This window comes from Ovis canadensis, chromosome 13, assembly GCF_042477335.2.
Source record: "Ovis canadensis isolate MfBH-ARS-UI-01 breed Bighorn chromosome 13, ARS-UI_OviCan_v2, whole genome shotgun sequence".
Lineage (NCBI taxonomy): Eukaryota > Metazoa > Chordata > Mammalia > Artiodactyla > Bovidae > Ovis > Ovis canadensis.
In genome coordinates, this window is record NC_091257.1 from 80,361,007 (window position 1) to 80,385,678 (window position 24,672).

The 24,672-nt window shown below is 40.7% G+C and overlaps 1 protein-coding gene across 6 annotated transcripts in view; it reads left to right on the plus strand.

Moving 5' to 3' along the window:
- Positions 1–24,672, plus strand: part of PHF20 (PHD finger protein 20) — a 135,799-nt gene that overhangs the window by 34,031 nt on the left and 77,096 nt on the right. For all 6 annotated transcript variants that reach the window (XM_069548459.1, XM_069548453.1, XM_069548456.1 and 3 more), the window contains 3 exons: positions 13,270–13,441; positions 14,564–14,648; positions 23,428–23,507. In XM_069548459.1, coding sequence (XP_069404560.1) covers positions 23,482–23,507 — 26 coding nt within the window. In that variant the 5' untranslated portion in view covers positions 13,270–13,441; positions 14,564–14,648; positions 23,428–23,481. The remainder of the gene's footprint in view (positions 1–13,269; positions 13,442–14,563; positions 14,649–23,427; positions 23,508–24,672) is intronic.

Consider the following 24,672-nt stretch of genomic DNA (forward strand, 5'->3'; position numbering starts at 1 on the left):
GCAGCAGCATGGGATGGTGGTAAAAATCCTGTGAGATATATGTAGAGGCCATATATAGCCCCTAGAAACTGCTCACATTGATTATGAATAGCCACGTGAGGAAATGCTGACTAGTAGTGGGAGTAGGAAATCAGAGGGAAATTGTTATCCTTTTTGGTTCCTCTTTTTCCCTCTGTAGCCGTTCTTCAGTTTGTATTTTTGGTGTGTATGTGGGGGGACCAGACAGATTTCTGCCAGGCACTGTCTAGCTCTAATTTAAGCATCTGCACAGTGTGCAGCTTAGTTTTACTCAGAAGCAGCCAAGACTCTGAGCATTAAGCCTTCCTGGGACTTGAGGTCATAATACTGTGTTCAAAAGCCAGGGTTGTATTTCTGTGTTAGACCTGGGCTGTTCTCTGCCTTTCTGGTTGTGCAGGTAGAATTAGTCCCTCTCAGTTGGTATGGGTTTCGCTTTGCAACGGTCCTCTCCTCTCCTTTCCTTGGTGGAGCCCCAGGGTAGGTTGCGTTTTCTGGTAGTTTAGAGCAGTGTGGCTCAAATGCAAAAAAACATGGAGACTAGTGCCTCCAACCTATATACTATCCATTGATCTCACTTTTAGTAGCATTGGGGCAAAATACGTCTATATTAGTTGCTTAGTGACAAATTTTCTCAAAATTTAGTGACCTAAAACAACACTACCATTATTATTTCAGTGTGTGGATCAAGAATTCAGGAGCAGCCTCTGGGTGAGGTCTTATGTTTGCCCTAAGTTGGTGCTGATTGCTTGTGGGAGACTTGTGGCTATGTGTGAACCTCTCCATTTAGATGGGGCATCTAAAATGTTCTCATGATGTGGCACGTGGCTTCTCCCAGAATGGGGAACCTAAGAAGTGGCAGTGCTGTGTATGTCTTAAAATAATACACATAAAATTTATCGTTTTAACCATTTTAAAGTGTCTAGTACATTAAGTCGGAGAAGGCATCCTGTGTTTTACATCCTTACCTTCTTTTGTGCTTCTCTTCTTCTGTAGCTGTGCTAATTTACTTATTTTACACCTTCTCCCAGGAAAACTTTCAGCCTCACTGCCTCCTTGATCACCTGGAAAATGCTGATTCATCTTTCAGAATTGAGTCATGTATCTCATTTTCACTAGTTGTTTTGACCCCTTCTTCCTCACCCTCCTTCCTCTCCCCCTAGACCTAGCCTTTTGTTCTTCAGTACCTTATTCTACTTTAAACAGTCTTCCATAGTTGCACCTGTGATACTTAATTACAATTATTTGTATATATAGAAATACACATTTATTCCTCCTGAGGATACTGTAGTGAATGAGAGATAAATGTCTTTACGGGTGTCTGTAATCTCCTAGGAAAGCAGGCCGTGAACGTAAGCAAATCAGCAGAGAAACAAATGAAGTAATTACAGATGGTGAATGTTATTTCTGAAGGAAGAAACAGGAAACTGACATAGATTGGAAAGAGATGGGGGCTACTAGAGATATATAGATTTAGAGATTCTGAGGCTGCAGGGCGTAAGGCTGTTGCCTGGGAAGAGTGGACAGAGGGGAAGTGATTCAGGTGAAGTGAACAGACCCGGTGTGGGAAGGTATGTGTATGTCTGAGGAAATCAAAGGCGCAGTATGCCTTGTAACACTGTCTTTCTTCCTCTGTAAGCTGTTGTGATCACAGGTTTTTATAGATTTGGCTCTGTATTTCCAAACCCTGGCACACTTCCTGGCCCAGAGTGGGTACTCAGGAAATGTCAGGGGAATTGGTGAATTTCTCTTTCTTTAATTTTTGTCCCTCTCCTTGTCTCTACATTTGATTGGCTGCACTGGCCTTCTGTGGCTTCTTGTTTTAGTGACCAGTTTTACCATTTGCTTAAGGACACCATAGTAACCTAAGTTACTGTGAAGTTTAGGTTATATGACTTTTCCAAGTTGAATTTTATTGTGTTTATTTTGACTGTGCCACGCAGCTTTGTGGATCTTAGTTTCCTGACCAGGGACTGAACCCAGGCCCTAGCAGTGAAAGCACCTAATCCTAACCACTAGACCATTAGGGTGTTCCCCAAATTGAGTTTTAGACAGATGAGTTTTTAATAGTTTTTGGCCTTCAGAAAAAAGCTTTTTAGTAACTAATTTAAGTCATAATGACCACAGCACCTATGCGTATATCTCCTCCAATTTGACAGTTTTTGTACTGGGATATGTTTGTCTCTTTGACATCTACAGCATGGATATTCTTGGTTTGTTTTGGTAATTCATTGTGGTCTGTGTATATATTCCTGTTGCTGTTTTGTGACTCTAGGTATTCATAATCAAACCTTATTTTATAAGTACATTTGATGAACATTTATTGAATGCCTAATATATAACATTCTGGAAGAAATTTATACACTTAGCAAACAGCTCTCTTCATCTTTTAAGGTTCACCCCAAGTGCTAAGTCTTCTTCTCTAAAGTCTCTTTCCCACCCCCTCCAATACCTGATGAAAAAGTTTACAGTGGACTCTATTGCTGCTTCTGGGGAAGGTGAACAGAGGAAGCAGATTAAGCTAAATGAAGAGATTAGAAGGTGAGTGGTAGGAAATGTACTTTGGAAAGAGAAGGATCTGTTTAGGTGTCTTAGAGGGAGATATGGGAGAGTGGGCAGAAACTCAGACTGTCTAGCCCAGGCTTTCCCCAGAGAGACAGTGCCTCTCTTCCATCTAGCCCTGGTTATTGGGGTATAGGCAGGCCAGGTAATTCCAGAGTTATACTCCTTTGCTTATTTCTCTCCACAAATCAAGAGTGCTTTTGGTCTCTAGTTGGGCAGAGAAGTTGGGGATTCCAAGGAGCCCACCAAACTTCTCTTTGGGCCTTTGCCATCCTGGAAGCCCTGGTGTTTGGTTATTTGTTTTGTGTCTTCAGGACCTATTAGATTGTCTAGAATCCAAACTAAAGCATGTTTGAATAATGGACCCTATAGGGCATAGTTTCTGTCCTATAAACTGCTTAGCAATCTAGTGCTTGTATTCGTCATTTAAAAATACTGTTTGTGGGTTTAGGTTGAAATGTTTTTATTGAATCTTGAGCTCTTCTTCAAAGGAAAACTGCTGATTTTGAACATCTTAATTGTATCCGATGATCATTCAAACTCTTTTTTGCCTAAACAGGCAAAATAAACTCAAGAAAACTTGACCAGCCTAGTAACATAAAAATAATGGAAAAGGTAGATAAACAACTATCTTGTGAAAACACACCAGAGTAGGCAGTTTCACAGAAAATGAAATAAAGCTTTCTAGTCCATTCCATGGGGTTAGTGTAGCCTGAAGGAAACTGGGCAGGAATGGCATAATACGAGGAAACTTGGGCAAATTCTGCTTATAAAAGAAACACAAAACTAGTCAATAAAATGCTAAAAAGACCAAAGAGATACTTATTAAATGAACGATTCACACAATCAAATATGACTTTTTTTTTTAAGCAGGGTAATGATAACTTAAAATTAGGAAATGTATTATTTCATTATCTCCATAGAATAAAAGCAGAGACCTATATAAACTCCTAGACAAAGGCTGAAAATTCTCAAAATGTATTCTTGATGAACCCTCAGTAAGTTAGACATAGAGAAAAACTTCATGAACTTGATTAAAGGCATTAATAAGAAATCCTTAATGATGAAACACTGGAGACATTTTCATTAAAGAGAAGGATGTCAACTATCTCTGCTAATTTTCAACATCATCTTAGAAACACCAGTGTCATAAATGAGAAAAATAAATGGCAGATATCAGAATTGAAAGTGAGACAGTATAATCATAATTTGAATGTGATAATGGTAGTCTGCCTGGGAAATGCAAAGGATTTTAATTGATAATCCATTGGATAGAGATTGAATAGAATCAAAAAGTCAGAACAGTGACAGCATACAGTGAGAAATATTGCATCCACTTCTTTTTCTACCCTATGCTCACTTGACTCCCAATGGCAACCAGTTTTATTAATTTCTGTCCATCCTACCAGTATTTATTTATTTAATACAAGCCAAGCAAGTATATATTCTTATTTTCCTCTTTGAAACAACAAAAGGTGATTTTATAGTTTGCCTTCTAAAACTTGGAAATCGTTCTTTGTCAGTTCATAGTTTGTTTTCATTTTTTTTTAATAGCTGCATAATATTCTGTTTTGTGGATGTCCCAAAGTGAAAGTATTAATCAGTTAGTCGTGTCTGACTCTTTGTGACCCCATGGACTGTAGCCAGCCAGGCTCCTCTGTCCCTGGAATTCTCCAGGCAAGAATATTGGAGTGGGTTGCCATTACCTTCTCCAGCAGCATATAAATTCAGTAACCATGAAGCTATTGTTTGATACCTGCCCATTAAATATTTTTTAAAACTTTTACTTTACAAGTATTTATTTTTGCTTACACAGGTATTGTGTGATTAAATTCTTGTAAAAATTAAAACTACAAGCAAAAGTCTCTTCAGTTCAGTTCAGTTCAGTTCATTTGCTCAGTCGTGTCCGACTCTTTGCGGCCCCATGAATTGCAGCATGCCAGGCCTCCCTCCCTGCCACCAACTCCCGGAGTTTACTCAGACTCACGTCCATCGAGTCAGTGACGCCATCCAGCCATCTCATCCTCTATTGTCCCCTTCTCCTCCTGCCCCCAATCCCTCCCAGCATCAGAGTCTTTTCCAAGGAGTCAACTCTTCGCATGAAGTGGCCAAAGTACTGGAGCTTCAGCTTTAGCATCATTCCCGCCAAAGAAATCCCAGGACTGATCTCCTTCAGAATGGACTGGTTGGATCTCCTTGCAGTCCAGGGGACTCTCAAGAGTCTGCTCCAACACCACAGTTCAAAAGCATCCATTCTTCGGCGCTCAGCTTTCTTCACAGTCCAACTCTCACACCCATACGTGACCACTGGAAAAACCATAGCCTTGACTAGACGGACCTTAGTCGGCAAAGTAACGTCTCTCCTTTTGAATATGCTATCTAGATTGGTCATAACTTTCCTTCCAAGGAGTAAGCGTCTTTTAATTTCATGGCTGCAATCACCATCTGTAGTGATTTTGGAGACCCCAGAAATAAAGTCTGACACTGTTTCCACTGTTTCCCCATCTATTTCCCATGAAGTGATGGGACCAGAGGCCATGATCTTCGTTTTCTGAATGTTGAGCTTTAAGCCAACTTTTTCACTCTCTACTTTCACTTTCATCAAGAGGCTTTTGAGTTCCTCTTCACTTTCTTGCATAAGGGTGGTATCGTCTGCATATCTGAGGTTATTGATATTTCTCCTGGCAATCTTGATTCCAGGTTGTGCTTCTTCCAGCCCAGTGTTTCTCATGATGTACTCTGCATAGAAGTTCAATAAGCAGGGTGACAATATACAGCCTTGACATACTCCTTTTCCTATTTGGAACCAGTCTGTTGTTCCATGTCCAGTTCTAACTGTTGCTTCCTGACCTGCATACAGGTTTCTCAAGAGGCAGGTCAGGTGGTCTGGTATTCCCATCTCTTTCAGAATTTTCCACAGTTTATTGTGATCCACACAGTCAAAGGCTTTGGCATAGTCAATAAAGCAGAAATAGATGTTTTTCTGGAACTCTCGTGCTTTTTCAATGATCCAGCAGATGCTGGCAATTTGATCTCTGGTTCCTCTGCCTTTTCTAAAACCAGCTTGAACATCAGGAAGTTCACGGTTCCTGTATTGCTGAAGCCTGGCTTGGAGAATTTTGAGCATTACTTTACTAGCGTGTGAGATGAGTGCAATTGTGCGGTAGTATGAGCATTCTTTGGCATTGCCTTTCTTTGGGACTGGAATGACAACTGACCTTTTCCAGTCCTGTGGCCACTGCTGAGTTTTCCCAATTTGCTGGCATATGGAGTGCAGCACTTTCACAGCATCATCTTTCAGGATTTGAAATAGCTCAACTGGAATTCTATCACCTCCACTAGCTTTGTTCATAGTGATGAAGGCCTACTTGACTTCACATTCCAGGATGTCTGGCTCTAGGTGAATGATCACACCATCGTGATTATCTTGGTCGTGAAGATCTTTTTTGTATAGTTCTTCTGTGTATTCTTGCCACCTCTTCTTAATATCTTCTGCTTCTGTTAGGTCCATACCATTTCTGTCCTTTATTGTGCCCATCTTTGCATGAAATGTTCCCTTGGTGTCTCTAATTTTCTTGAAGAGATCTCTAGTCTTTCCCATTCTGTTGTTTTCCTCTATTTCTTTGCATTGATCGCTGAAGAAGGCTTTCTTATCTCTTCTTACTATTCTTTGGAACTCTGCATTCAGATGCTTACATCTTTCCTTTTCTCCTTTGCTTTTCGCTTCTCTTCTTTTGATAGCTATTTGTAAGGCCTCCCCAGACAGCCATTTTGCTTTTTTGCATTTCTTTCCATGGGGATGGTCTTGATCCCTGTCTCCTGTACAATGTCACGAACCTCATTCCATAGTTCTTCAGGCACTCTTACCTATCAGATCTAGTCCTTTAAATCTATTTCCCACTTCCACTGTATAATCATAAGGGATTTGATTTAGGTCATACCTGAATGGTCTAGTGGTTTTCCCTACTTTCTTCAATTTAAGTCTGAATTTGGCAATAAGGAGTTCATGATCTGAGCCGCAGTCAGCTCCCGGTCTTGTTTTTGTTGACTGTATAGAGCGTCTCCATCTTTGGCTGCAAAGAATATAAATCAATCTGATTTCGGTGTTGACCATCTGGTAATGTCCATGTGTAGAGTCTTCTCTTGTGTTGTTGGAAGAGAGTGTTTGCTATGACCAGTGTATTTTCTTGGCAAAACTCTTACTACCTTTGCCCTGCTTCATTCCATATTCCAAGGCCAAATTTGCCTGTTACTCCAGGTGTTTCTTGACTTCCTACATTTGCATTCCAGTCCCCTATAATGAAAAGGACATCTTTTGGGGGAATTAGTTCTAAAAGGTCTTGTAGGTCTTCATAGAACCATTCAACTTCAGCTTTTTCAGTGTTGCTGGTTGGAGCATAGACTTGGATTACCGTGATATTGAATAGCTTGCCTTGGAAACGAAGAGAGATCATTCTGTCTTTTTTGAGATTGCATCCAAGTACTGCATTTCAGACTCTTTTGTTGACCATGATGGCTACTCCATTTCTTCTAAGGGATTCCTGCCGACAGTAGTAGATATAATGGTCATCTGAGTTAAATTCACCCATTCCAGTCCATTTTAGTTTGCTGATTCCTAGAATGTTGACATTCACCCTTGCCATCTCCTGTTTGACCACTTCCAATTTGCCTTGATTCATGGACCTGACATTCCAGGTTCCTATGCAATATTGCTCTTTACAGCATTGGACCTTGCTTCTATCACCAGTCACATCCACAGCTGGGTATTGTTTTTGCTTTAGCTCCATCCCTTCATTCTTTCTGGAGTTATTTCTCCACTGATCTCCAGTAGCATATTGGGCACCTACTGACCGGGGAAAGTTCCTCTTTTGGTATTCTATCATTTTGCCTTTTCATACTGTTCATGGGGTTCTCAAGGCAAGAATACTGAAGTGGTTTGCCGTTCCCTTCTGCAGTGGACCACACTGTGTCAGACCTCTCCACCATGCCCACCTGTCTTGGGTGGCCCCACGGGCATGGCTTAGTTTCATTGAGGTAGACAAGGCTGTGGTCCTAGTGTGATTAGATTAACTAGTTTTCTGTGATTATGGTTTCAGTGTGTCTGCCCTCCTGCAACACCTACTGTCTTACTTGGGTTTCTCACCTTGGGGGTGGGGTATCTCTTCACGGCTGCTCCAGCAAAGTACAGCTGCTGCTGCTTACCTTGGACGAGGGGTATCTCCTCACTGCCGCCCCTCCTGACCTTGAACGTGGAATAGCTCCTCTAGGCCCTCCGGCGCCCGCGCAGCCACCGCTCCTTGGACACGGGGTTGCTCCTCCTGGCCGTTGCCCCTGGCCTCGGGCATGGGGCAGCTCCTCCTGGCCGCTAAAGTCTCTTGACTATTCCTAATCCCTCTCTCTTCCCTAGAGCTAATTTTTTTTCAGTTTGGTGTTCAATGTCTCCTCCTTTCTGGCTATTATTTCCATTAGGAATATGACTCCCAGCTGCAGTGTTAGTTTGGAAACTAGAGTTTCATCATGGCTGTTAGTTACATGTTGGAAATTTTCTCTTCCCTTTTCTGTCTATACAGATTCCATTCACGTTGCCTCTTTTGTTAGCCTTGCCTCAGCTTTCCAGCTTCCTTTATGGTTGTTCCAATTTTTAGATTGAATGAAATAAAATTATGATTTTTGTCAGTAAGAAACAGTTGCTTATCAGCTGTTTCATGTGATTATACCTAGTAGTTTTTTAAAAAAAATTTGTTGAAGTATAGTTGATTTACAATGCTGTATTAGTATATAGCAAAGTGACTCAGTTATATGTATACATAATTCACTCTTTTTTAAAGTCCTTTTTTATATAGAATATCACAGAATATTGCATAGAGTTCTCTGTGGTATACAGTAGGGGCCTTGTTGGTTCTAGTAGTTTTTTTTTAATTTTTAAAAAAAATTTACATACTTTTTAAAGGTTACTACTTTCCATTTGCAGTTGTTATAATATAAAATATCGGGCATTCAGGATGCGGAACGTGTATATACCTGTGGTGGATTCATGTTGATGTATGGCAAAACCAATACAATATTGTAAAGTAATTAACCTCCAATTAAAATAAATAAATTTATATTTAAAAAATAAAATAAATAAAATTTAAAAGTATATAAAATATCGACTATATTTCCCATGTTGTACACTATATCCTTGTGCCTGTCTTACAACCAGTAGTCTGTGCCTCCTACCTCCCCATCCCTGCATTGCCCTTCCCATAATCACTAGTTTGTTCTCTGTACCTGTGAGTGCCTTTTTTTTTGTTATATTCATTACTTTGTTGCTTTTTTTAGATTCCACATATAATATCATACATTGTTTGTCTGTCTGACCTGTTTCACTTAGCATTAATGCTCTCTAAGTGTATCTGTGTGGCTGCAAATGGCAACATTTTATTCTTTTTTTTTTTTTATGGCTGAGTAGTTTTTCATTACATGGCACCCCACTCCAGTACTCTTGCCTGGAAAATCCCATGGATAGAGGAGCCTGGTAGGCTGCAGTCCACGGGGTTGCTAAGAGTCGGACACGACTGAGTGACTTCACTTTCACTTTTCACTTTCATGCATTGGAGAAGGACATGGCAACCCACTCCAGTATTCTTGCCTGGAGAATCCCAGGGATGGGGGAGCCTGGTGGGCTGCCATCTATGGGGTTGCACAGAGTCGAACATGACTGAAGCGACTTAGCAGCAGCAGTTTTTCATTATACATATATACTGACAAGCACACATATTCTTTACCCATTCATCTGTTTTTTAAAAATAAATATTTCTTTCTTGTTTCTTTTTTTGACTGCACGTCTTAACTTATAGGATCTTAGTTCCCTGAGGAGGGATTGAACCCAGGGCCGTAGGAGTGAAAGGTCTGAATTGTAACCACTGGACCCCCAGGGAACTCTCTCCATGCATCTCTTGATAGACACTTACGTTGCGTCCATATCTTGCAATTTTAAATAATACTGCTATGAACATTGAGGTGCAAGTATCTTTTTGAATTAGTGTTTCGGGGTTTTTTTTGTTTTTTTTTTTCCAGATATATCCCTAGGAGTGGAATTACCAGGTCATGTGGTAGTTCCATTTTTAGTATTTTGAGAAACCTCTGTACTGTCTTCTAGAGTGGCTGCAACAATTTACATTCTCACCAACAGTGTACAAGGGCCTCCTTTTCTCCACATCCTTGCCAGCATTTGTTATTTGTGTTCTTCTGGATGATGGTCATTCTGGTGTGAGGTAATAGCTTGTTGTGGGTTGGTTTGCATTTCCCTGATGATTAGCAATGTTGAACATCTTTTCATGTGCCTCTTGACTATCTACATTTCCATTTTGGGAAAATGTCTATCCATGTGGTAGTTTTAAAACTTAGTTGGTGTCTGGTTCTTCATAATGCAGAAACCAGAACCACATCCATTTTATAATCTTCTGAGACCTGAAATTGGCCAGATCAAAGTCACTTAATAAGATTTGTTGACAGATGAATCTGAGCTGGGTCCAAGGCAGCTGTGTAATTGTGATCCACCAGGTCTTAACTGGATTGATCCCTAAGATAACTGCCTCTCTCTTCTCTGGATTGCAGTTGGGTTTCCCCATTCACTATGAGTGACTTACATCCTTGTCACACTTTAGAGAAGTAGAGAGAACCACCTTCTCCTTAGGAAGACTTACTGACCCCTGGGTTATTCTTGATCCACCTGGAGAGACTTGTGTAGTCTGTAGACAGTGAGCTGCCTATGCCCTGTGAAGTTTTTTGATCAAGGGAGTAGCTTTTGGCTGGCCAAGGGCCCTGAGGTCTTTCATAATCTGTGTACAGTGGAGTTGCTATCCTAGGATTTTGCAGTTAACTCTATGGATCCAAACTTACCAGACTTTCAGAAGGCACTGACCAAGTGCAAATTCAAAAGAATTTGAAGTTGTCCTGCAGTGCCAGCTTCTTATTTTGCCAAATAAGAACATTTAAAACAAATATCTAATTATATTTTTTATATTTAATACATGCTGATGGTGCAACATTCAAAACAAAAGGATATACACTGAATAAATAAGTTTCATACTTCCTCTCCAGTTCCTTAACTATCTAGTTCCCCTCCCAAGAGGCAAATCGGGTTGCTTGATCATCCTTCCAGAGATAGCCCTGTGAAATATAGGTATGGATGTATTGGCTGTCTCCTCTCCCACAAATGAATGGTAGTGCATTCAGTACTGTTTTGCATCTTGAGTTGCCCCCCCGCCCCCCACTTTTCTTAGAGATCTTTAAAAAGCAGAGAACTTTCTTTGTATTACTGTGTAATATTAGTAAGGATTAAAAACAGTTATCATCTTTTAAATTTGAAAAGTATGTTTAAGCACCAAAAAGTTAGAAAGAATGTGATCTTAGTATAAAGGAAAATTCTATAAATTAAATAAATTTGGTTCTATGAAAAATTAATTCTGTGTGTTGGTCCAAAGACCTGTTTGCTAACTATTGCTCAAGATAGTAAACCAGTAAAGAAAGGCCTTTGAATAGGACTGAGTTACGGAGGCTTACTAATCTGTGGTAGGCTGACTGACTGATAGATCAAGAGGAATACAGCTGACATACCCATATCCTTCTCCTCATTTTACAGGGAGGGATAGACTTCGGGAAGCTTTTTTCTCTCCTTCCAGTGTACTACTCAGTTCCCCAGCTCCTACGATTAGCTAGTCTGTTGTCAAGATAGCTTGTATTTATGGCAGCTGCATGTCAGCTGGATTGGAATAGGAAGACTAGTTTTAGGGCTGTTTATTCCTTTTATTAATAGTTCAGGAGCAATTAATGTATTCATAATACAATTAAGAATTTTGAAAAGCATACCTTGTCAGTCCTGTATGAGAAATACCCCATAAAGTGATTGGGGCCTGAAGCTGGAGAGTGACTGAACTTGGGGTGGGTAGCCGGAGTCAGCGAGCCTTGGGATTGAAGAATTGATGGGACACCCAACCTTTGGGAAGAATAGGGAGAATGGAATTCATTTCCTGGATGTTCACTGAATGCCCAGTATCTGCATCCTCCTGTGTTTTGGTTTACTCCAAGTAAATTGCCTTGGCGGATACTAGTGTAGGGTTGAAGAGGGCACAATGGAAGCAGGCCTGTTAGTTTCAGTGGCACATACTTATTAGGACAGTAGGGTATTGAGTGTTAGATGTAAGAAAGGAAGATAACGGGGCAAGTCCAAGTTGTAGGGAGAAAATGCAAATTGGTAGAATCTTAACTTTCTCAATGTAGAATAGCATTCTGGTCAAGAGAACAATTGCATATTTGTTTTTCTTCATATACTTATTTTTGGAATGAGCAATACAGTTATATAGTTGGAAAATGAAAAAGTATTAAAAGGTGTATTGCCAAAGGGTCTCCCTCCCACTTTTGCCCCTCCCTGCTCCATAGCCAGTACCCGTCTTGGATCAGTCAGGTTTATATACTGGAAACAGAAACCATCCTGGGTACTTGAACCACAGAAGGATTTAACACAAGTAATTGGGTCCTTAGAAAATTGTTGGAAAACTTGGAGGAGTGAAACTCAAGGGGACTGGCCTTAGAGTTTAAATTTGAAGGACTCACCCCTGGAGTGTGAACTGGAGGTTGGGAAGTCACTACTGCTCCTGCCACCCCCACCCCACCATTGCTGCTTGACACTCAAGAAGTCAGTGACTAGACAGTAACTCCTTGCCGCTATAGACCAGCATGTCTGTATCACCTGGGAGCTTGTTTAAAGCTTTTAAGGCCTTACTTAGCTTCACCTACTGAATCAGACTCTGCATTTAACAAGATTTCCTGATGATTTGCATTGCATAAAGGTTTGAGCAGTCCTGCACTGAAGTACTGCCTCTTGTCATGACAGTTGCTTCCAAACCCACAGATCTCGATGACCTTGATTGCCAGTCTCAAGTGAGTCAAGCAAATGTAGTTGTTGGTTTACCTCTCAGTCTAGAGGAAGAGTGATTGGAGATTGAAAGAGCCCATCTACTGAACTGACCACAGTTTCACAAGTAACCAGCGTTAGTTTCTTGTGTGTTCTTCCAGGTGTTTTAGGCATATGTAAGCATGTTTGAATACGTATATTCTTTTTTGTCTTGTTAAAAAAAATAAGCAGTAGTTTACTTACCATACGCAGTGTTGTGTACCTCACTCTTTTCATTTAATGGTTCATCTTGGGAGAGCTTTCCATATCATTACGTAGAGCCATCTTCTTATTTTAACAACTGCATGATATTCCAATACATAGACTACAAAATTCTTAAAATTGAGACTAACACAGTCTGGGCTGCCCGGTCATTTTAATTTTTTGACACCTGTAAAATACAATCTAGTTAATTGTTTGCTTCCTGCCTATCTTGTGCTCAGATGTGTGTATATGTTGTCTTGTTTGACTCATACTGCAACACAGTGTATCCTTCCTCTGCTTTACGTGAAAGAGCTCAGGCTCTGAAAGGCTAACTTAATCACAGTTTAAGGAATATCCAGGATGGGATTTGAACCCAGGTCTGTTAGCCTCCATGATTTTTGATTTGGCACAGTGACAGAGAACTGCTAAATGATAGGCTTTATTTAGTACTTTGAGATCTACTACTTTGGTAAGAAGTTTGGGAAAATATCATTTTTATTATTTTAGGTGGATTAAGGGCATTTCAATTTTTTTTTTCTTTCCTGACTCAGGTATCCAGCTCACATAGAAGATATTGATTACGAAGAAGGAAAAGTACTCATCCATTTCAAGCGTTGGAACCATCGTTATGATGAGTGGTTCTGCTGGGACAGTCCTTATTTACGTCCTTTAGAGAAAATACAGCTGAGGAAAGAGGGCTTGCATGAAGAGGAAGGATCATCTGTGAGTAACAAATCCGGGCAGTTCAGTAATGAGCAGGCTCAACCCTTGGGTTGAGTCTTTGATGTTTAGTGTGAAAGTCTGTAGGAGCTGAGGACCATCCTTATTTAGGCTTGGAGTACAACCTTGAGATCTCCACGGCCTCTTGGGGTTGTTGAAGAATCTCAGTTGTCATCTGTGTGTGTGACGTGATTGTCGTGACAGCTCATAAACTCATTTGGTTGAGACTGCACTGATGATAAATGGAGACTTGATCTCTCTCTTTTGTACCGCTGTATCCCTTTAGATTGCTTATGAAGCTCATCTGCTGTCTGATCATTAAGCAGTCATTCCATGTGGAGCATTATGCTAGCTTTTTTTTTTTAAATAAGCCCTTGAAAATCTTGGAACTGACTGGACTGGATTCCTGTTTTTAAAATTTCATCACTATGTCTGGCACTTTTATGACTTCAAAATGAAGGACAAAGTATTTGTTTTCAGTTTTTTAAACAGGAATTGAGACATCTGTAGAAATCCTGCTGCCTTTGGAGCTGACTCAGCCCTGGATTCTGTTTTCCACTTTAACCGTGACCAGGGTACTTGAACTCTTGCTAGCCTTTCCCCCTCCTCCCCACTCCCAGTTTAAGATTGTTCACTGTTGCCCAGTTTGGCTGCTGGGTATTTATTCTACAAAATGTATCAATGCAAACTGTGTGCTGGGAAAGCAGTATGAAATATTAATGGTGAAGGAGTGTCTCCTTTGTCCAAAGACCCTCTAAAAGTGTAGATGGCATTAGGTGGCATGAATGCTGTTTGCCTCAAGATGAAACAGCCTCTCTCCTTCCAGCTATGTACTTTTTGTGTACCCTGGTGGTCCTGGGCTGTTAAATGCACTTTCAGGGACAAGATAGAATTATCATCAGTGCTGTGCCTTGCCTGTCCAAAACTCCTTAAATGGGAAAAGGCTGTGTCCAACCCTTCTGTTTTGACTCACAGTATTGAACAGCAGAAACATCTTCATCCCAGTAACCATCTCCCCTTCATGTCCTTGTCAATTTCAGCCTGCCTTATGAATTTGGTTACCATGTATGTCCTATGAAATTGGATTGGTAACAGGATCTTTTTTTGTTTTTTAATATTTTTTAGGAATTTCAAATAAACGAGCAGGTCCTTGCTTGCTGGTCTGATTGTCGTTTTTACCCAGCCAAAGTCACTGCTGTTAACAAGGATGGTAAGGCATTTGAGTTGTAATTGTTTTTACTCTTGACTTAGGGGTGAGTTTATAATATTTGAATTTGATGGTGTATTTTTAGTATGTATTTATTGCCTTGGAATCTTCTCTAGGTTAATTACTATGTCAGGAGTTAGGGAGAAATTATAAATGGAGAGAAAGCTAGCTTAAGGAGGGGGTGATTGGTTCTCTGCCTTCTAAATTTTAGTCATTGTTTTCTGAAACAGTCATGGTTCATCTGTCCCTCTGCTGGGAAGTTTGCAGGTTTTTGCTGTCTAGGAGTTCCTAATATAATTGAAGAAATAAGTCCCTATATTGCTTTTAGTTATTTGTTAATAGTCTAGAAGTGAAGCAGGCAACAAACATCTCTTCCAAAACGTATTTTGTGGATGCCAGGTGATTGAGAGTGATGTGTGATACCAGAGTTGCTAGTTGAAGTTGGGGTACTGGGGTTTAGAGCTGAGTTAGGATACCTTTGCCAGAGTTCAGAACATGTGAGAAATCAAGATGAGGAACACAAGCTCATTTTATGAATACAGAGGCAAGGGAAGAGGAGGGTTATGAACATGGTATGTGTGGTTAACATCCTGACACATAGAACAGACTCGGCAGGGCTCAAGTGATACCTTTTTTAAGCATTTTCTACTGAGATGTTTGTGGTATGTCCATGATCTCTGCAGCGAATTTTTAGGGCAAACGGACCTCTTAGTACCACTGTTAGGGGTGATAGGCTAGATTGACTTCATTCAATGAAGTTATTCAAGTATTTATTTAGCACTCTGCTAAATGCTGGACCTTGGGGTAAACAAGAAACTTCATCTCAGAATGGGTTGAAATGGTCAAAAATGAACTGTACATTTGCATATAGCAGGACTTTTAGTTCCTCTATTGCTGTATTCACTAGTCCTGGCAGTTGTTAGGCTGGGTGGAGGAAGTGGCAGATGTATCCCTGAAAACAAAGTCCTCTTACCACAGGCCTCCAGCGCAAGGCTGTATCTTCTAAGTTCTTTAAGCAGTTACTCATCCTCTCATTTATGGTAGTTTTTTTGGATAGTCCCTTGTTTTCCCCAAGTTACATTTTTTAAGCCATGTTTAAAATAATGTCTCATATTACTTTTCATATGTGTTACTTTAATTTTAATAAATGGATATTATTCAGGTGACATGTTATTAAACTGCTTCAGATCCTTTTTGTAAAAGACATAGTTTATTATATCAAACACTCATTAAATAGATTATAAATCCATGTTTATAGATCCATTTGTATTAAAATGGTGAATGATCTCATTTATATGGGAAAAATAAAGTAAAAAAAGCTACAAGGATATATTGTACAGCATAGGTAATATAGCCAATATTTTATAATAACTTAAAATGGAGTATAACCTATGGAAATTGTCAATCACTAAAATTGTACACCTGAAACCAATACAATATTGTTAAGCAACTGTACCTCAATAAAAAAAGGTCAGAGTAAAAGAAAAAGTTTATTTTTTAGAATCTTGTTTTTTAGATTAGTTAGTAATTTTTTTCTACTCTTACTGGGTTTAAATCACATGATATGAAACACAGGTGTTTGTTAGTATACATAGATGTCTTTCTGAAAGTCTGTTAGGTTGATTTATTCTGATCAAGTTGGATGTTCCCCCTAGGGGAGGTGTGCCCTTTTGAGGAAACGGCTGCTCCTTAGATCAAATGAAGCTTGTGGATAGAAACACGGGTAACTGTTGATAAAGTGGGTAGCAGAAAGGAAGCAACATTTCTCTTTTGTTCCAGTGATACCCCAGAGTCACGTGGAGGACAGAAGTGAGAAGAGGGTTTAGATTAAAAGAATGGGAAAGGAAGGGCACATTGAGGAAGGAGGGATTTGGGGAGTCCTGGGAACTGTCTTATAGAGAGGTAGGGTGTGAGGGTCTAGGTGGAACCATTAAAGGCTTAGGAACCTACTGTTTGCATCTAATATCTGTAGAGCCCAGGCCTTAGCATCATGGATTAAAAAAGAATAAAGAACTTGTTCAAGGCAGAATGAAGTAGGTGTTGAGCTAGAGCAACTGGGGGAGGTATGACAGGTGCAGATAAATCATAAGAGGAGGTGTGAGGAGGGACCCCTATCTGCAGTTGTTGGGTTTTTTTGTGTCAGTTGGGTCTGAAATCTTCTTTCTTTAAAACATTTTGGCTGTTTCACGTGGCATGCAGGATGGGATCTTACTTTCCCTAGTCCTAACCATTAGACTCCCAGAAAAGTCCTTTTAATTTGCTTTGCAAGGTGTTTTTAAAAATCTTTCAAGTTTATTTTCCTGCGTAAGCTAAAACGATAGGAGGGAGAGTCTTGAGGTAGTGGTTGCCCCCTCAGTGGTCAGTTGCCACCCTAATATATTTGTTCAATAAGCTTCAGATTCTGTTCAGTGAATTTTAATTAATCGGAGGACATTGAAAATGAGTGGATATTTTGGGGAGAACCTGTTTTTCCCAGAAATTTTGGGTCTGAAGTCCTGCATTATGCCACCATCCTCTCTGGTTCTTGAGATTAATTGGAAGAGGGAGGAGAATGGGGAAGGATGGGGAAGAGGAAATCCTGAAAGGGAATGCACCCAGCTGTGTGGTATTATTGCTGCACACAGGACTAAGAAGGAAATCCTGTGGGATTTCCTTTGTGGGAGCTCAGGTCTGTGCCTGATTTTGAGATGAAATAATGACTCTTAGGTGCTGCCTTTGGGTTAGATTTAATCCAGGGGAACTGGCAGAGTTTCTGCATCATGATTTATTCTACTATTCAGTTGCGTGATTGAGAAGGACGACACTGGACTCTAATTTCACTCTTTCCCTGGTGTTTTCTGTCCTGCCGCAGTTCTGTCTGTAGCAGGGGCCACCGCAGCTTAGTGGTAGCAGAACCTCTGCAGATGAGGTGCTCCCTTTATTTCCTGTAAAGTTATTCTGTCTTTCTGGTGCTGCGGGAAGGAGGCTGGGAATACAGGGAAGTCACTCCCTGTAGACTCATCTTGGGAAGGCTTGGTCTGATCTTTCTGCCACTCATAAGCTCCTTGGTGGTTTTGCCGAGGCCAAGCATCGGCTGGCAGTCTGGTGGGCAGGGGCTGTAGCCAGAGTGGAGAGCCTTGGCTGCTGGTATTGGGTGTCGCACATGATTGACTCACACTAGTGAGCAACTTTTAGAGTTTCTTAAGGGAGTCACTTAGCAGTTGGAAACTTGGGAGAACAATGCGATGTTATTTAGCCCTTTTCACCTGGCATGAGTCTTTGGCAGTGGCAGTTAAGCATCCGTGAAGGCAGCCACACCTGGTAGCCTTGTTAGATCCTTGGTCTGTGTTGGAGTGAAAGAAGGGATTCTGCTTCCAGGAAGTCTTTGTTTGGAAGCCTTCTCTTCTCTGGTGAGTTGACCTCAGCTCCGCCCAGCTCCCCTTTTTTAAGGAGGTGTCAGAGCCACTTGCCTGTCAGGGGTTTGTACCTTTCTGCTCTGCGAGACAGTCTCTCCACAGGAGACTGAAAGTAGATTCACATTACGACAAAATGAGGAATCATTCCTTCCTGTTGATCTGTGGTTCTTTAACTTGAGTGCGCAGGCAGGCGTATCAGGTCCCTCTTCCTTAAAGTTACGCATATTCTTAGGTCCTGTGCCCCCTAGTTCAGTCTCTTTGTTCAGTGCCTAAGTCTGCATTTTACCAGGAGGTTCTATGGAAATGATCTTATTTCTCGAGTCTCTGGCTAAAGCAATTACTATTTTTTGTTTTCTTCTTGCTGTAACTGACCCTGTGTTTGAAATGTAGGAACTCTGGGACTATGAACAGCTTTGACTAGAGATAGAAAAACAATTTAGGCCCATACATGCAGGTGCTATCTTGGTTCTTACTATCTGGTGGGGGGATGAGGGGGTTCCTTTTTAAAGTGACTTGATAGATGATGGTAATTAGAACCACATATTGATCTCTTGGCTTCCCTGGTGGCTCAGCGTTAAAGAATCCGCCTGCCTTTGCAGGAGACGTGGGTTCATTCCCTGGGTCAGGAAGAGCCCCTGGAGAAGGAAGTGGCAACCCATTCCAGTATTCTTGCCTGGGAAATCCAATGGACAGAGGAGCCTGGCAGGCTACAGTTCATGGCATCGCAAAGAGTTGGATACAACTTAGCGGCTAAACAACAGCAACTGTTCCCTTGCTCTGTGACAGTCCCTTTTTAAGCACTCTCCGTATCTGAGCTCATTTCTTCTTCATACAAATGGGGAAAGATTGTTGCCATCAACCCCATTCTCATTTTTCAGATGAGGAAGTCAGCTCACAGGAGAAACTGCTTGAGGTTGCAGAGCACATATGTAAATAGTAGCCCGGAAGTCGGCATGGAGGTCCTCGGGGCTCCAAGGTTCCTGAAACTGCAGTGGCCACAGTATCAGCCTGCTTCTGTGGAGCAGGGTTTTCCTTAAACAGCCGGAGTTTCAGTTAGGGCCAGGTGCCTGATGGGGGAGTGTGTGTGTGTGTGTACACGTGTATGTGCACCTGAAACAGTAGGGTGGGAGTAGATGGTCTGTGCTTCCTGGATTCCAGTGGTGTCTTGAGAGCCCTGATTAGTGGAAACAGGCTCTGTCCCAGTCCCTGCGTGATGATCATAGGCAGTTCACTCTCATTGCTCTGAATTCATCTGAGCAGTTGTAAATGGAAGAAGGAATTAGAATAGACAAGCAATCTGGGAAATTGTTGGGTGCAGAACCTAAGCCCATTATGTAAAATTACTAAGAGGAGAAGGCTTAGAGGAAGGTTTGCCTGCAGACACGAACCTGTCCCATCCCCTTGCCCACCTTTGAGGCACATCTGTGGGAACCTCAGGACTTTGAGAAACCATGTTTGAAAACTCCTGTCCATGATATTATGGAATTCTGTGACTCCTGAAGAAAGAGCGGGATAGAAAAAGGGCCCTGAAGTCACAGTTACGGTAGATTTCAGGAGCAATGTAAATCAGTCCTTTCCAGAGTCACCTGTGTATCCCTCTTTCCTTGGTCCTGGAGAAGATGAGCTTGCTACCCGTCTCAAGTTTTGTTCTTACATGCCTTCTGCTATTACTAACTTCTATAGGGTTGTCTGATATGCTGGGTTCTTAACCCATAGAGAGCAAGGCCAGGAAGCTTGGTTTCATGTGGTAGAGACTGGAACTTCTTAAGGGAGCCTGAGGCAGGTCGCGTTTGTGTCACACTAATGCTCTCATTTTGAATCTATCATTTACATGTGTTTTGTTAATACTGTTTGTGGCCGTGGGAGAGATCGTTGCCAGCCACCCTTTGGAGGATTCCGTGGGAAGACGTTCTTTTAGTTATGCACGAAACCCTTAAAGTCGACTTGGAGCCTCTCTCCAGGTCGAGGCCACTGTTGTCTGCGGGATGTGTTTCCTCCGAGTTATTGAAGCCCAAGTTAGGCTGTGTGCATGATCAAGGGAGAAAGTTTCAAGATGATCCCTTGTAGTTTTTGAAAGTAAAAAGGGTCAGGGCTGGGATATTGTTATCTAACAGCAGTGGTCCCCTAGGCCCTTTGGCCATAGTTTGGGTCATTTCAGAGGGGCCAGTACTGCTTTGGGTCTGTGGTTTGGAGTTGAGGCTGAGGGACTTGGGGAATAGGCATGTTGGGTCGGGAGAGAAGTCAGCAGACAGGCTTGGGTTCTGCCTCTAGCTCTGTTGTTCCTCTGAGGCCTCCATCTGAGCCTGCCGTCAAGAGTAAGCTTCAAAATTGACCTCAAGTAGCTGAAAATCTTGGACTTTTGCATAGCACGGTTTAAGTTGTCCTGGCAATTTGAAATGTCTGTAGAAATGGAGAGTTTCCATTTGGATGTAACTGATGCTGAGCTTTGTTGATTAAGATCATTGAAAGTGTAGTCTTGGATGCCCCCAAACCTCAGTCCTTAGACTTAGCAGAGCTTTGCTTTGAAAAGGGCCTGTTTAGAGCCCCACAGCACTGCTGCTTTGTTTGCCAACACCCTCACAATAGAGGCAGGAAGACAAGAACCCAGGCCTTCGTTGTTAAGTACTCATTAGTAATTGCTGACCTGCCTTAACAAAGTCCTTATCATAGCCTGTCATCTCATTGCTTGCTTTAACCAACCAACTATATATCCGTCTTGTTTGCTAGCCGCTTTTATGTGTTGACAATACTTGTGACAAATAGTCACTTTTGTAATTACCAGGAGTAAAATCAGTAGGTAATTACTAATTGTTTACGACAGTAGTTCTCAGACTTCAGTGTGCACCAGAATCACCTGAAGTCCTTATTAAAACACACATTTCTGTTTCACGCTCCCAAAGTTATTATTCAGTATATCATGAGAAGGGCTGCTAACTTGCATTTCTGATAGGTTCATGGGGTTGTTGATGCTACAGGTCCAGGGAACCACACTTTGAGAAACACTGGAGTCCAGTGAGCCAGGCGCTGTGTGAGAAACTGGTGTTAGATGTGGTCTCTGTCCTTGGAGAGCCTGCCTTTGATTTGGCATCCGCCTTCTATGTGAAGGCACCTAAGTGTGAGGCTCTGCGGACCAGGAACCAAATGAGTGAGAAGTTCAGAGGAGGGAGAAATCTCCAGGACCAGGGAAGTCAGGAAGGTTTTACAGGAATGTTGTGGTCTTTTGAGCTGAGCACTCAAGGATGAGTGGCACATTCCAGGCAGGAAAACACTTTGATAAAGATGTGGAGGTGGAAATGTCCCAAGACAGTTTCAGTGGGTGGCAAGTAGCTAGTCACTTTGAGTTGATGGGTATTGTATGCTAGTAATTTGAAATAAGATTTGGAAAATAATTGGGCTCATATTGCATTGGACTTTGAGACACTGAAGAGGAAGGGTTTCAGTAGAGGTGGTAGCCATTTGCAGGGCCCTGTTTAGGACTGGAGGAGAAAGGTGGACGAGGTGGGGAGAGAGTATATAAGATGGAGGCAACCAGCCAGGTGACCTTAACTTCACTATTGGCATTATTCTCCTCCCAACCCTTGAGATTTATTTTTTTCCTTCCATGTTGAGTCGTTAATTAGTTCTGAAAACTAACCATGTTTACCAGTGGTAAACCATTACATGATTACCAGTGGTTCATTGGTAATCTTGACAAGATTAACTGTAATTTTTTTTTTTTTTTTTTAATAACTTCCTGGAACCAGCAAAAGAGAGACATGGGTGGGTTTTAAAATGCAAAAGTTTGAGAATGTTGGTTTGGGTGGAACTAATGAGAACTTTTGTAGGTGAATGCCTATTTGGACAGGATTATTTGGATTACCAGTTTCAATTTTTTAGCAGAGAGTGATTTTTGTTAGACTTAAAAAAAAAAAAGAATAAAACTAACTGTAGCAGGCACTATTTAGTGCTTTGGCCTAGTCTCTGTTTTTAAACATAGTAACATGCAGGTAATTCATATGGATTTTGAGATTATTAGGACCTCTAAAAGCATATCTTTAGCAGATGGTCATATTTCTTTTGAAGTTTAAAGGATATTACTATTTCTCAGCTCAGAAAATAAAGATTAAATAATAAGCAATAATTCACCAAGCAATAAACCTGCATTTTCCTTACATCTTTTTTTTTAATGAAAGCATTGTTGATATAAAGTATTATATTGTTACAAGTATACAATACAGTGATTCACAATTCTTAAAGGTTATACTCCACTTATAATTGTTATGAAGTATTGGCTATATTCCCTTTGTTGTATAGTATATCCTTGTAGATTATCCATAATAATTGTACTTCTTGATCCTCTACCCCTATCTTGCCCCTCCCTGTTTCCCTCTCCTCACTGGTAACCACTAGTTTGTTCTCTGTATCTATGAATCTGTTTCTTTTTTTGTTATATTCACTAACTTGTATTTTTTAGATTCTGCTTATAAGTGAGATCATATAATATTTGTCTTTATCTGTCTGATTTATTTCACTTAGCACAATACTCTCCTTCAGGTCCATCCATGTTGCTATAAATGGCAAAATTTCATTTTTTTTTAAATAGCTGAGTAGTGTTCCAGTGTGTGTGTGTATATCCATGTATACATGTATCCATCCATCATCTTTATCCATTCATCTGTTGATGACACTTAGGTTGCTTCCATATCTTGCCAATTGTAAATAATGCTGCTGTGAACATTGGGGTGCATGTATCTTTTTGAATTAATGTGTTTGTTTTTGTTTAGGATGTATTTCAAAGAGTGGAATTGCTGGGTTATATGGTAGTTCTATTTTTAGTTTTTTGAGAAACCTCCATACTGTTTTCCACAGTGGCTGCACCAATTTACATTCCCACTAAGAATATAACACAGTATGTCTTTCCATCTGTGTCATCTTCAGTTTCTTACATCAGTGTCTTATAGTTTTCCAAGTACAGGTCCTTAGCTCCTTAATTAGGTTTATTCCTAGGACTCTTTTTTTTTTTTAAGCAATGATAAATGGGATTTTCCCCTTAATTTCTCTTTCTGGTAGTTCGTTGTTGGTGTTTCTTTACATTCTTAATTGTTTTACTGCTATTTGCTCTTGTTCTAAATTCAGTGCAAGTTTTAAAAATTTTAGTGTAGCACCATAAAAATGAATTTTTTTGATGGGTTTTGATCTGTGTAGGTAAATAAATCTATAATGATAAAGAGAAAAAGGGCAAACATATTACTATCTTGGACATAAGAAAGACTAATTGTGATTCTTAAACAGTTTTTTAATTCCTGTAGGTTTATTATTGTTGTTGGAGCTCCTTTGTGTTTATGCTTTGAAAAGTTTCGTCACTTTCATAAAACTACAAGTTAAAATCGTATCTTTTTGAATTTTAGGTACTTACACTGTGAAATTTTATGATGGAGTAGTTCAGACTGTCAAACATATTCATGTCAAAGCTTTTTCCAAAGATCAGGTGAGAATTGTGGTTTTATGCTTTTGTTGTATGCATAATGCTAATATTGTAGTTTTGTTTCTCAAAGATGCTATATTTGTTCATGATGGCATATTCTTCCCTTCATCTGACATGATTTCTCCAGAAAGCAATATACAAGTTTTTAGATACTGTAAATGTTTTTCTCTCTCTGCCTTTTCCTTTTCATACAGTCTTCTCTTCTGAAGTGCTAATACTTAAGTACCATTACCTGTTAGGTCTTTTTTCCAAAATACCTGGGGATTCTTCTTTTCTCTCTCCTTGTGCCCTGCCCCCAGAGCTGTTTCCTCTCTTGGGGAACTTGCTGAGTGCTTGAGGACACCCTGAGATGTTCCCTCCTCCTCCTCTGCCTTTGCCTCTAGCTCAGGGCCACGGCCTGGTGGGAGCTGTTTCCTCTCTTGGGGAGTTTGCTGGGCGCTTGAGGACACCCTGCGATGTTCCCTCCTCCTCCTCTGCCTTTGCCTCTAGCTCAGGGCCGCGGCCTGGTGGGGCATGGATTAGTCAGTCGCTTGTGCTGGATGTGCCTGGGTTGAAAAGTTTGTTTTCTCTTGTCCCTTTCACCATCCACGTCTCAGCACAGGTCCTGAGTTTTGACACTATAAAGTGTTGCCTACTTTCTTCATGATTTTTTCCCCTTGTAGTTTATTTTGCATTTATGTCTTAATGAAACAGGCGAGGGGAAAGATTCTGATCGTTACTATTACTTATCTCTGTGGTTGGTTGATGTGGCAGTAATGCTGGAACCTGTTGTCTTACGATCAAATGCTTTTACTTTAATAAATTCTTCTATACATATTTATCATTTTCAAAGCATCATGATACATGATATTGTTAAAGGTAGCCTCAAAAGTGTTTTTTGCCCTTTTCTGGTTTTCCTCTTCAGAAAATAGATAGAATTATAAAGCTTTAGCCCTGAAAATGTTTTCTCTTTGATCATTTGCTTTTCGGGCATCTCAGGAACTACACAGCACTGTATACATTATTTTGGCCTTAAATTTGGCAGTTTTTGTGTTAAGTTTGTGGAATGAGTTAATTTAGACAGAGGACTGAAAAGCTGCAAGATTGTGTCTAGAATCTCCCCAAGTGGAAGGACAGGGCTCCAAATAACATTCAGCTGCTGTCTCTGGTTGATAGTACTCACGGGGCC